Here is a 13,513-nt window from a genome sequence, read left to right on the forward strand (position 1 = left end):
CAAACACGAGACATTTAATTAGGTTCGACAAGTGTGTCTACGTCCTCGGGAGCAGAGCGACTATTTCTATTTCCTATTCATAAACAATAGAATTACATCACAATATATAATATTACGTGTACCGCGGGCTTTACCCGCTTCATAACCCAACAATAGGTAGCCTTTACACTTTGTTCCAACATTTGCCTGGCCTATAAAATATGATTCATGCACAACAATCTCCACCTTGACGAATATTTAGACCCGTGGAAGATAAATAATAAATCCACCTTGGTTTCCTGGGTTGGGGGTCATGTCACATCTAACACTAAAAAACATTCAACAAGTTCAAGCAATGCTTAAACTTGTTAGTTGTGACCGCCTTGGTTAACATATTAGTTGCATTCTTTGAAGTGTGAATCTTCCTGAGCAAAATCTAACCAGATGTCATCAACTCCCTAATCTCATGGAACCTCACATTAATATGTTTGGTTTTAGCATGACACACCTGATTCTTTGCCAAGTCAGTAGCACTCTGACTATCACAATGCAACTGAACTCCACCTTGCTCAATGCCTAGCTACTTCACTAGCCCTACTAACCACACAGCTTCCTTGTTAACCCCTGCTACCGCCATATACTCTGTTTCAATTGTTCACATTGTCACAAGAGATTGAATAATGGAATTCCAACAAACAAGCCCACTTACAAGAGTAAAGGCATGCCCTGTTGTAGACCTTTTGTCATCAAAATCACCTGCATAGCCAAAATTCACATATCTCGCAACTGAAGAAGGATCACCTTGATGATCACCAAACATAATACCATGACCTATTGTAACCTTTAGGTACCTCAAGATTCACTTCACTGCTTCCCAATGTCGCTTGCCTGAGTTAGACATAAACTTGCAGACTGTGCTTATAGCATGTGCCAAATTTGATATAGTGCACACCATAACATACATCAAATACCCAACTGCATTGGCATAGGGAACATTTGACATGCACTCCACCTCAGCATTTGTCTTCAGACATTGATTTACAGAAAGCTTAAAGTGTTTTTCCAATGGAGTACTCACAAGCTTCGCATTGCTCATGTTGAACTTGTCTAGCACCTTCTCAACATAACCCTGTTGTGAGAGCCATAATCATCTGGATTTCCTATTCCTGTGAATCTCCATCCCAAGAATCATTTTGGTAGGACCCAAGTCCTTCATGTCAAACTCCTTGCTCAATAGTGATTTCAACTCATTCACATCACACAAATGGTTACTAGTAATCAGCATATCATTAACATATAGTAGCAGAAAAATAAAAGAGTCATCATCAAGGCTTCTCACATAAACACAATAGTCATACTTACATCACTTGTAACCAATCCGAAACTTGTAGGAATCAAACCGTTTGTATCATTTCCTTGGAGACTGCTTCAATCCATATAGAAACCTCTTCAACTTACAAACAAATTGATCCGGTCCACCTTTACTAAACCCCTTTGGCTGCTCCATGTAAATTTGCTCTAAAGATCACTATGAAGAAAGATTGTCTTCACATCCATTTGTTCCAAGTGCATGTCATGACTAGCTACCAAGGCTAACATCACCCTGATAGAAGTGTGTCTTATGACTGGAGAGAAAATCTCATCATAATCAACCTCCTTTCTATTTGCATATCCTTTTGCTACTAGGCGAGCTTTGAACTTTTCCCTTTTTTTTCTGATATTGAAGGTTTCTTCTTCTATACCCATTTCCACCTTATTACTCTTACCCACAAGAAGCTCAACTAGCTCCCATGATTAATTCTTTTGTAAAGACTTAATCTCCTCCACCATAACACCCATCCATCTATCTTTCTCTTGGTTGTTCATAGCCTCTTGAAAGGTAGAAGGATCTCCAACACTAGTGAGAAACGTAAAAGTAGTCAATTTAGCCAGTTCTTCAAACCCATATCAAACAATGGGTTTAATGGTGCGACGATCTCTATCTTTGACAAGAGTACTCCTGATGCAATCGACCTAGACTCACAGATCTAGACTCAGGTATGGGTGTCGCCTTAAGTCTTGGATTGCATGGTTCTTCCCTTTTAGGAATCACCAACAACTACTCTAGGTCCACTTGAACCTCCATGGAGCCAGGGGAAGCTCTATCAGACATTGTCATAGTTGTATTAACTATCTCTGGCAAGTGCTCATCAAACACTGCATCCCTTCTAATCACCATCTTCTTATAAATTGGATCCCAAAAACCCTTTCACGCCTTTGGAATAACCTATAAAAACACACTTTTTTGACTTTGGATCAAGTTTAGATCTCTCATCACTGGGTATATGTACAAAAGCAGGACACCCAAATATTCTCAAAATATTAAAATCAACAGGGTTACTTGTCCAAAATTTCTTTGCAACTTTCTCATCCAATGGTGCTTATGGTGATCAGTTGAGTAGGTAACATGCCATATTCATTGCTTCTATCCAAAAGCTTTTAGAAAGGTCAAATTCCAACCTTATACATCTAACCCTTTCAATAAGGATTCTTTGCAACACCATTCTATTGTGGTGTTTTTTGCACCGAGAAATATCTCTAAATGTCGTGTTCCTCATAGAATTTCTAGAACCGTGAGTCTGTGTATTTTGTACCATTACCAAATCTCAAGTACTTGAAGTCTTCTACAACTTGAACTTTTCAAAAACTTTAGATTTCTATTTTATGAAGTGCACCCAAACCTTACGAGAAAAATCATCAATGAATGTCACAAAATAGTGAGAATCACCCAAGGATGAATCTCTAGTAGGACCCCACACATCAGTATGCACATAATTTAGAATCCTCTTAGTGGTATGTTTTGTAGCTTTAAACCCCATTCTGGTCTATTTACCAAGCACACAGTACTCATACAAGTCTAACTTATGATAATTGTTGTGCATAGGTATATTTTATGATTAAGTCATATAAAAAATGTTAGATTTTCTCTCATTTATTGCTTATTTTTAGGTGAATAATTAGAATTTTAACATCATTCAAATTCTTGTCCAGTAGGTGTTTAAATTGGTAAATTTTTAGTACTTTGATGTTATATTTGCTGCAGAAACACAAAGTAAAGCTTGGAAGAGAAGTTGAAGATCTAAAGACTCTTGTTTAGCACGTAGTACTCGCTTAGCGCAAAGAAATCACATGGAGAAGTCAGATATCACGTGAAGGCGCGCTTAACGCGCGTCGCGCATTAAGCGCGTGACCACTGACTCACTCGCTAAGCATGGCGGTTGCGCTTAGTGTAAGGTTGCGTAAATTTTAAGCATTCTTCACCTATAAAAAGAAGAGTAAGCAAAGGAAAAAGACACACAACTACACACTGAATATCCACGAAATTGGAGCTTCCCATAGAGAGCAAAGGTTAGAATTTGTAGGAATAGGGGGAATCAACCATTAGGAGTCATTCCTCCCCCTATTTTCATTCTTCTTCTCTCCCCATGAACCCCTTACAATTGTAAAGCATCTCATAACGATGAGAGGCTAAACCCTCCATTGTTGGGAGCCTAGCAACCAAATGCTCGCGATGTAATTTCTTTCCTACTATCTATTTAATGTTATTTTAATTTTTATTGTCTCTTTAATGTGCTTAATTTCACTGGTTATGGTTTGATCACCTATATTCATGTATGTGTTTTAGGATTTAGGCATTGAGAAATGTTTATCTTCTAAGAACTGGGAAATGACATCTAAATGATTCATATCTAGGGATAAAATGATATTGTTTAGCCTATTTTATGCATCTATGTTCATAATGCAATTTAACTAGTTCATTCTATTAAGGGATTAAGAAATGGATTAGGTAAATTAGGCTCTTTCACTTGAAGGATCATTGTTAGAGTATATGAATAGATGTAGGTGACAGTTAGAATAATATTAAATAGAGAAAAATCATTAACATTACATAAAGTAGTTTTGGTAGGCTAGGTCCCAACATATCCACATTCTGAATCAACCTACGCTTCAAGAGTTTGTTTTTCTTTCCTTGCATACTTTAAATAATTAGTTTAATTTATGTTAATTTATTTTATTGTTCTTTTCATAAATCTTTAAATCAATTCATTAATTGCTTGAAAATTGGATATACACCAATCGAAGTACAAACAAAGTCCTTGTGGACTTGACACTCGGACTTCCATTTTACTTTACTACTTAGGACAATTTAGTGCACTTGTCAATGAGTTAACAACTTACAACTTTGAACTTTGTTTAAGAGTCCTCGCTTATGAAGCTTCTCCATCCTATGCTAACCGATATTACCTAAACGCAGGTCTCACAATTTGATAGCATCATTGTCAAACTCAACAGATGTAACTCGGCCTAACTCTGTGCTCCTCAACAGCCTATAAATGTTTCCTACAATTCATTGTTCCTTCATCACAATCAACGCTTGAGGGTATCCCAATCTTCATCAGTCCTATAACTAAAACCATTGGCCTGTAAGGTACCAAGTGAGATCAAATTCTTCCTTAACTCAGGGATATGTTAGACATCACACAACGTTCCTACTCCACCATTATCCATAGCAATCTGCACATGTCTCATTCCAATAACAACACACGCTTTGTCGTTACCCATATAGACACTACCAAAATTGTTTGACGTCTTGCTCACTATAGTAGACATCTCCCTCAGTGTATTAGTTTGAATCGTTAGTCTATACCACATTTGCTAAGCAACATGTCCTTTCACCATATTTCTTTAACTCTGGGCAATCCCTCTTGAAATGCCCCTTATGGGTGCATTTGTAGCACTCCATTTTTTTCTCGTGTTCTCTAGACTTGGACTTCTTTCTCTGCCAACCACTAGAATCCTTGCCTTGTGTCCTTCCACATTCTTGTTTTCCCCTCAGATATAGATCATTGCCTTGTGAACTCCCACTACATTCTATCTCTGTTGAGAGTGAGAATAAGAGCAGCCTGTATTGCCTTCAAACTGATTGAGTCTTTCCCGTACGTTAAGGTTGTCACCAAATGTTCATAAGAAGAAGGCAAAGAACACAACATAATACATATGTTATCCTCGTCCTCAATCTTTACATCCATCCTTGTCCGATCGTTGATAATCTAATCGAAGGCATTCACGTGTTGTTTGAGATTTGAACCCTCTTGCATCTTCAACCCATACAATTTCTGCTTTAGATACAATTTGTTCATCAAAGATTTTGACATGTATTGACTTTCCAATTTCTTCCATACCTCCCTAGAGACTTCAACTTCATCATGTGATAGAGAATCTTGTCTGCCAAACACAAGCGTGTGATTGCCGCAACCCTTTATTGCAACTCCTCCCAATCCAAAGCCTCCATATTATTAGGCTTTGATTCACACAACGCCTTCAGAAGACCTTGTTGTGCCAACAAATCCTTAACTCACCTCTGTTACAATCCCAAATTCCTAGTTTCATCGAACTTCCCTACTTATTTGGCCACAGAGTTAAGTGTCATCTAATATCAATTGTTAACAATAACAATCGAAACCAAAATTCTAAAGGGAATGAGAAAAATCACACGCACATACATGAATACAAGATATTTAACTAGGCTCAACAAGTGTGCCTACAACCTCGAAAGTAGAGCGATTGTTTCTATTTTTTATTCATAAATAATAAGTTACACCACAATATATAATATTACTGCAGATTTTACCTACATCCCAAACCACTTCAAAACCCAACAACAAATGATCTTTACGCTCTATTTCAACATTTGTGTGAACCATAAATATGAACCACGCACAACACACCCTTTATAATTTAAATTTAAATTACAACCACAATTAAGTCAATTATGGTGATTTCTCACCAATTATGCCTATTGTAAAAAAAAATACAATTAGTAAGCCGACATATAAAAGTATAAAAGGAAATACTGAATTTTGTTATGAATGTTGGTAAAAAGTTAAGAAATAAATTATATATATATATATATATATATATATATATATATATATATATATATATATAATATGATTTATGAACTCGATGCTTGACTAGTTGACTTTGTCAATCACCAATTTCCTTTAAAAATGATGTTCTTAATCAAGATCCATGTTCCAGTGCGCGTGTATCAAAAAGACAAAATAAGAGACGTAAAAAGAGATATGATTGATACGGTTGACATTAGTTCCACACTTCCACAAGCAACGTAAAATAAATGAAAATATAAGAAAAAAAAAACCTAGAGGATAAAAACAATTTAAATAAATAAATAAATATCCATAAGCTTGATACGAATTGGACATCCCTAAGCCTCATACTAATTGAACTTACGGTTTTCCCAATCCCTAAGTGACCCAAATATTTTTTTTAAATTTTTTTAAAAATATTTTGTGAATTAATTTAAAGTTATTGGCTCAAGTAAAAAATCAAACTTGAGACTTTTGTGTTATTAATATAATACTCTAATCAACTAAATTAATAAATCAATTACATTATAAAATAATTAATGTCGACACTAAAATTTCTGTTTTATATTTAATATGCATTTAAATTTAAATAATAAATTTTATGATAATTAATTTTGATCTAATAATTAATTTATTTGTATATATAAATTATAAATAAAAATTATATGTTTATTAACATAAATCTATTAATGTATTTTTTATCTTATTATAATTAATTTTGATCTAATAATATATTTTTTTACATATATAAATTTTAAATAAAATTATAGATTTCATAAAAATTCATATATATAAACATATTAATTATTATATCAAAATTAATTATCACAAAATTTATTATCTAAATTTACATATGTATTAAATATACATTAAAAATTTTAATATTATATATATCGATATTAATTATTTTATAATATAATTACTAAATATATGCACAATTATGCTGGAAGCACGTAACAACAATCAATATTATATTACGAACAAATACCCCAAAGCACTTTCGTTAGCTACTCCATTTCACGTGGATGTGGACCAGTTCCCCATTATTTAACAATGAATGGTCCACCAAGGAAGGACTCAACATGAATATAGATGGTGACATATAAGCCAATTTTCTCATTAGAAGGCTTTCATAACAACAATTTGCAAGTTTCCTCCATGAGACAAATGCTCCCAAAAAATGAAAAAGTCATTTTTAAAATAGTAAAAATGGAAACGACCATTTATAATGCCCCAAAGCGAACGCGTCGATAAGTTGGTATTAAGGGTATGAATAAATTGTCACTAGCTTAACTTTTTTATCAAAATTAAAGAAACATACACCAGTACACATCTATTCCGGAGCTGCGTAAAGGTTAAAACACTTCCGAATGTTGCGATAAATATCAACTTAAAGGGTTTACTATGCTCTTTCCCTAAACATATTCGGAATTTTGTTTTTATTCTCTAGTCTAAATTCAAATTGGTGATAGTTTCTAATTTTTTTCTTCATCAAATTCCTTAATGACGTAGGATTTGTTAGAATACCCGATGGAACCACGTTGAACGGGAAGATTACACTTTTCTAAAGCAAAAATGTCAAAACAACTATGTTGTAACTTTCATATGAAACTTCGTTGACGTTAGATACTAATTAACTTCCCAAACACTTATAATAAGTTACTAAACTGTCGACATTGCTAATACTAAAGAAAAAATCCAAAAAGGTTTTGGAACCAAAATATATTATAAATCCAACTTAATTTTTTTAAGAGAATCCAACTTAAAAGTAAAAGATGCAACTTCACTAAAGTATTGTAAGAAATTCTTAGTTGTTCAATTTAAGATGATAGAATAATCTTATTAATTTTATATTTTGGCATGTGTAAAACAGGAGAGCAAAGTGGACAATTATTTAACACATCTCATGTTTTGCTTGGTGCACCTACAAATAACATCAAACAACCAATAATACCCCTGAACTCCAGCACCTCATCTTCCCTACCAAACACCGAAGCACCTTTGCCACACTCGGAGAGAGAAGGTGGATCTGGTATTTGGGATCAAATTCACAGAGTGTAAGTGATTGGGAGCAAACCTGACATCAACGATCGCACCGCCACATCGTGCCAGCAGATGCTGCCCTTGCACGCGTGTCTGTTGTTGCTGCAATGTTGGAGGAGCCTGATTGGCGATGAATAGTATGGGAAAGGAGCTTGCGCGATTGTATATGGGTGTGTGGTGTGCAAAAGATTCTAATTTGGTGTCCTGCACGATTCCGAGAGGAAAGAGGGAGAAGAGTGTGATATCGAAGGGGTTGGGTGTTACGGATTGAACAATCCATAACACAAATATGTTATGGATGACTCAATCCGTAATGTAAATTAACTTTTACATGACAGTTAAACAATCTGCAATACAAAAAATATATTACATATTGAACAATCTGTAACATATTTGTGGTATGGTCACATCAATGGTGAAAGTTTGGTGAGTCATCGTGCTGTGAAGTGAAGGTGAGGCGTTGGTCACTGTGTGGTCGTGCTGGATGTAGGTTAGGCAGCGGTGGTCATGGAGGGTTGGGAAAGAGGAATTGCTTGATAGAACAAGGGTAAAAAAGAAATATTAGAAAACATGGAGTGTACCCAGGAAAAATGAAATGCATTAAATAATTGTCCCCGAAGTGAAGTCAAATAGACCCAAGAAATAAAAAGCCTGCAGTTAACTTCACTTTATTTACCCTTTTCAATGATTTGTAAAGGAAATGATGACAGTTAGTAAACATGAAATAAAATGAAAACATTTTTATAATTATCAAAATAGTGAATTAAAATAGAAAGCAATACTCTCAACTCAAACAGACCCTCCATTATTCAGTCCCTTAATTAAAAGCTACAAGAATGACATTGTTCGTAACTTTGAAATCAATCAAAAGAAATTCATAAGCATAATTTACCAGGAAAATAAAATAAAATTTTGTGGCATACCTGAATTACATAACATTGTATATGATATACAAATATCTAAGCAATAACAGGAAATCAGGGATAAACTAATTTAATGAAGACAGAAAGGGAAAGCAAACAAAAGGACTTTTAGCATTGTTCTTAGAAATCAAGTTTAGGCAGTGAAACACATGATATCTGCCAATATATTTTGGCTATTGATAACAAGTTGAACCTCACTCAAATTCAAGACAGTTAGCAACCTGAAAAGCAAATATCTCTACAGCTTGACCTCCACATCAACACCAGCAGGAAGATCAAGTTGCATCAGAGAATCTATTGTTTGAGCTGTAGGATATAGAATATCAATGAGACGCTGGTGAGTTCTGATCTCGAAATGGAACCGGGCATCCTTATGTACGTGCGGGGATTTAAGAACACAGTAGATTCGCTTCTTGGTTGGTAATGGCACGGGTCCCATTGTTTTCGCGTTGGTAGTCCTTGCAGCATCTAATATCTGCTTGCAGGAATCCTCTATCAAGGGCACCCAGTAAGACCTAAGCTTGATTCTAATCTTCTGCTTTGGTGCCATCTGAGAATAGGAACAAGCAATATCATCAGATGATTTAATTTATGGGAATACACAAAAAAAAAAAAAATAAAGGAATGTCAAAAATTGTTATTCTAATTTCTGGTCAAATCAATGCTTAAAATTAATATTTAAAGACCATTAAGTTGCTTTTGGACCTTTCAACTGTACTTACAGATAATATCACAAAGAAACTCATGAAAAATAAGCTAACAGCATACTGAATCAGTGAGTCCACATTAATTGAATGCACAAAATAATAGAACTGCCATGTATACATCCCCTGCTCATCGATGAATAACTAGAAATATCATGGGAAATAACACTAATCCAACAGTTATGAGAAACCTAAGCTACACTACCTACCATGAGAAGTAGAAACAATTTTGGTCAAAATAGTAAATTTTACTCCATAAAATGTATAATCCAGAAAAAAATATATTTATAAACTATGGAAGATTGCTAAGCACATCCTTGAGAATAGTGATTACAAGAGTATTATTCTCTAATGAACAGCACCAACCATCTGATTCCATAAAGCTCAACTACTAATATTATCAAAGTGAAGCATGACAAAATAAGAATCACATGAATATTTTACAATGTTAAAATGCTCACCTTACTGTCACAGAAGCACTGACGCAATCAAACATTTTGAGTAAGAGCTTAATTTTTTTTTATTAATATATCTAATGATTACAATCTCATGAAATAATAAATAATAATACCTAATTTTGACCACTAAAGCAGTCCAAAGCGTATAGTGTTCAGAGTGATTTTGATAGGAACTAAATTTACTGTGTACAAATAGACAAAATACTCAGAAAAACAGTACTTGGATTACAAGGGAATACACATTAAGTATAGAAATTAAGAATGGAAGAAAACCAATCAGAGAAGGAAAAGTTCTCTGCCCAGGCTGACAGCAATCCCAAAACTACCCAAATGATAGCCTACCTCTTTCAGTCCTTCCCTCCCTCTTTCCCTATATCCCATACAGCTTTTAACTTTACCACAAGTCATCCCTCACTTGTTGCCACATGTGCAAGTTTGCTATAGCCTAAGTAAATCCCTCTGTTGCCTTTATATAGAAGTGCCTAACAGATTCTAATGTTGCCTTTACTTTTTCAACAACTAAATATCCAGCAAAAGAAACTAGTCAACTACAACAAATTGGTGGAGTGCATCACGTATCTGACGAAAAAGGTATGGGAGGTCGAGTTTAGCCACACTCTTCAGGAAGAAAAAATTTCCTGATTTGCATCAATTGGAGCACATCCTAGGACTATGGCTTTACGGATGTTACCAGGCCATTCTTTGAACTCGATTACCTTTTTACAAACTGATATTGTCGGGTCCTCTATACCCTGCAGTGTTACTCTATCCTAGTCAGGCCATTTTTTTTATGAGTGTAAGGAGGGGGAGGATCCAACACTAATAGCCCTTCAAGCAACATGAAACAATACATGTATTCACCATGGCTGTCAAATCATGAACTATATTGAGAATGGTTTGGCTTTTAGAATGTGAATTGTCATGTATTGCTCAATTCAGAACACATATACATGATTCACCAACACTTTAAAGATTAATAAAATGCTCAAAAATCACATATATCACTGAGCAAAATGACAAAAAAGACATAATATTTAAATTTCACATACCACTACAGAATAGTAAACTCCAATAATACTATAACACAATCAATCATAAGCCTCATAATAACACTTTACAAGTTTCTGATAGTTCATTCCAAGTGAAGTAGTGAACTACCTCACATTGCTTGTGGATATTGAATGATAATTATATTTAATGTGTAATTCATTGTCAAGAATAGTAAAATGTTCTCAGGATTCAGGAAATATCCTTCTTTCCCATTTTCTTAGCCTTAGGAACCACATAAAGTGTTATGCTTCAAAAGAATGAAAAGAGAGCAATAAAGTAGCCAAATAAGTTGCATATGTATATAGAGAGAGAGAGACTGTACGAAGCCTCTGTTTCTAAAAGAAGAACATGGAGCAGTGAAATAGGCTGAATAGCCAAATAGGGATTTAGAGCAAGTGAGTGATTTTATGAAGCCAAACCACTGTTTCAGAAGAATGACAACAGAACAATGGAATAATCAAATAGGTGTTTAACAATTTAAGATTCTCATCAGTTTATCTGATGAGAATTGGCAAAAAAACAGACCAACAAATAAAAAAATATCAACAAATTGCTAAATCATGATTCATATCACATGATACAGAACCACACCAATTCATGCATATCACATGACCCAAAGCCATGTGTGATTCATCACACAATACAAATCACTGGTTTGCTGAACTATATCAAATTATGCTATTCAACTTGTGAACCATGCAATGCAATTTCAATAACCTTTCAAACTTAGTCCTGAAATAGATTTCACAAAAATTATCACAACAAAATTGTCAATTACACACATAATGGGTCATTATTGAGGTCCAATGTCACCTTGTCAAGGAACTATGTCATACTTTTGACAAGGAGTCATACGTTCCAATGCTGACTAACTGGTTAGCAATAGCAGCAGTACAACTTATTTAACCTCCTACCTGATTTACTCAACACAATTCACAGATTGAAACATTCAATCAATTCCTATTATAATTCTTAAAACAATTTTTATCAAATATAATGCACATTCAAAATTTATGCTTAATGTAAAACCCTAAAACAAAACAAATATCAAACTGCAACTGGAAATAGGGAACTAATCAACATACTGTATCTGCATCGCCACCAATGCTAATTGCTGAAGTGCTAGGAGTCCCCAAGTCACCAACCTAAAACACCAAAATATTGCATTAACAAGGATATTAATTGGTAGTTGCATCATGCCACCTGACATCTAAACCCTGTCGTTATTGAGTTCAAAACATTAATGGTATGTTGGAGGAGAGGAAAAAAGACAATACAGAGGAAAGAAAACACAGATAACAATGTAGTTTCTTTTGTTCGGTAACACTTACAGGGAAAGTGGAAAATAAAAATGACTTCTAGAAACAAAAATTCAAAATTTTATCTCCTTTTATTTTTCTCTTCAATTTAAAATTTCAAACTTTTCTCTCCTCCCTCGTTTTCTCTCCACTCTACATAACAAAAAGTTAGGAAAACCGAAAACACAAGTCAAGCTAAAACCTTAACCACATTGAATCCAGTGCCATTATACTTCCTAAACCTCCTAACTAACAAGATATGACATAGCAAAAGGTAGAAAAAAATACCATTGTCATAATTCCCATTATTCACTTTACCTTATCTCCACAAATCTCCACATTATGTACAAACCCAAAGACATTATTTCACACATAATAAGACACACATGCTGAATTAGTACATTCTACAAGCACAATTAACCATCCAATGAAGAAATATTAAAACACACACACCAACACACGAACCTCAAAGGTGGTGGCGTCAGAGTCATCATCAAGGGTTTCTGGAGGTGGGTCCAAGGGATCAGGGGATGAATCCAACGCTTCGGTAGCAACATGAACAACAGTGGATGAGTGCAGAGGTTTTGGGCATGTTACCCTCAATGTGGTGTTGTTGCCAGAGAGAAAACACAAAGATGGAAACTTTGGCTTGGAAGATAGAGAGGGGGAAGAATTTGAGAGCGAAAGAGGAGTAACAGAGAGAGAAGAAACCGCCATTGAAGGAAGCTCTTCAGTGATTCTATATCTCACTCTGTGTGAAGCGATAGAATGGTGTGCTATGATATGATACACTTTGCAGAGAATTATCCATAATTTTATTTTCTTTTCTGATTTTTTCTTTATTGATCACAACCCAAAAGCCCGTTAGAAAATGGGCTTTCAAAATCACTATTTTCCGAACCTGACCCAATTATATTTTTGAACTTTCAAAATATTTAAATTAACATTTAATGGAAGAAATTGGCATCACCATTGTGGCAGAAAGAAAAAGTGAAAAATAATAAACCTTCTTATGACATAACATCTTATAATAAAATTTAAAAAAATTATATAAATATTTTTTAAAATAAGATTTCTTTCTTAAAAAAATATTTATTTTAATTAAAAGTAATGTAAACAAACGCATTA

The 13,513-nt window shown here is 34.4% G+C and overlaps 1 protein-coding gene across 1 annotated transcript; it reads right to left on the bottom strand.

The window, feature by feature from the left end:
• Window positions 1-8,835: 8,835 nt before the first annotated feature.
• On the bottom strand, window positions 8,836-13,181 carry LOC114423508 (30S ribosomal protein S10, chloroplastic-like). Its single transcript, XM_028390296.1, has 3 exons — window positions 12,851-13,181; window positions 12,173-12,232; window positions 8,836-9,425 (listed from the first exon to the last, which is right to left on the bottom strand). Exons 1-3 carry the CDS (start codon window positions 13,100-13,102, stop codon window positions 9,114-9,116), a joined length of 624 nt encoding a protein of 207 aa, XP_028246097.1. The 5' UTR covers window positions 13,103-13,181; the 3' UTR covers window positions 8,836-9,113.
• Window positions 13,182-13,513: the final 332 nt, after the last annotated feature.

Source organism: Glycine soja, chromosome 8, assembly GCF_004193775.1.
Source record: "Glycine soja cultivar W05 chromosome 8, ASM419377v2, whole genome shotgun sequence".
Taxonomy (NCBI): domain Eukaryota; kingdom Viridiplantae; phylum Streptophyta; class Magnoliopsida; order Fabales; family Fabaceae; genus Glycine; species Glycine soja.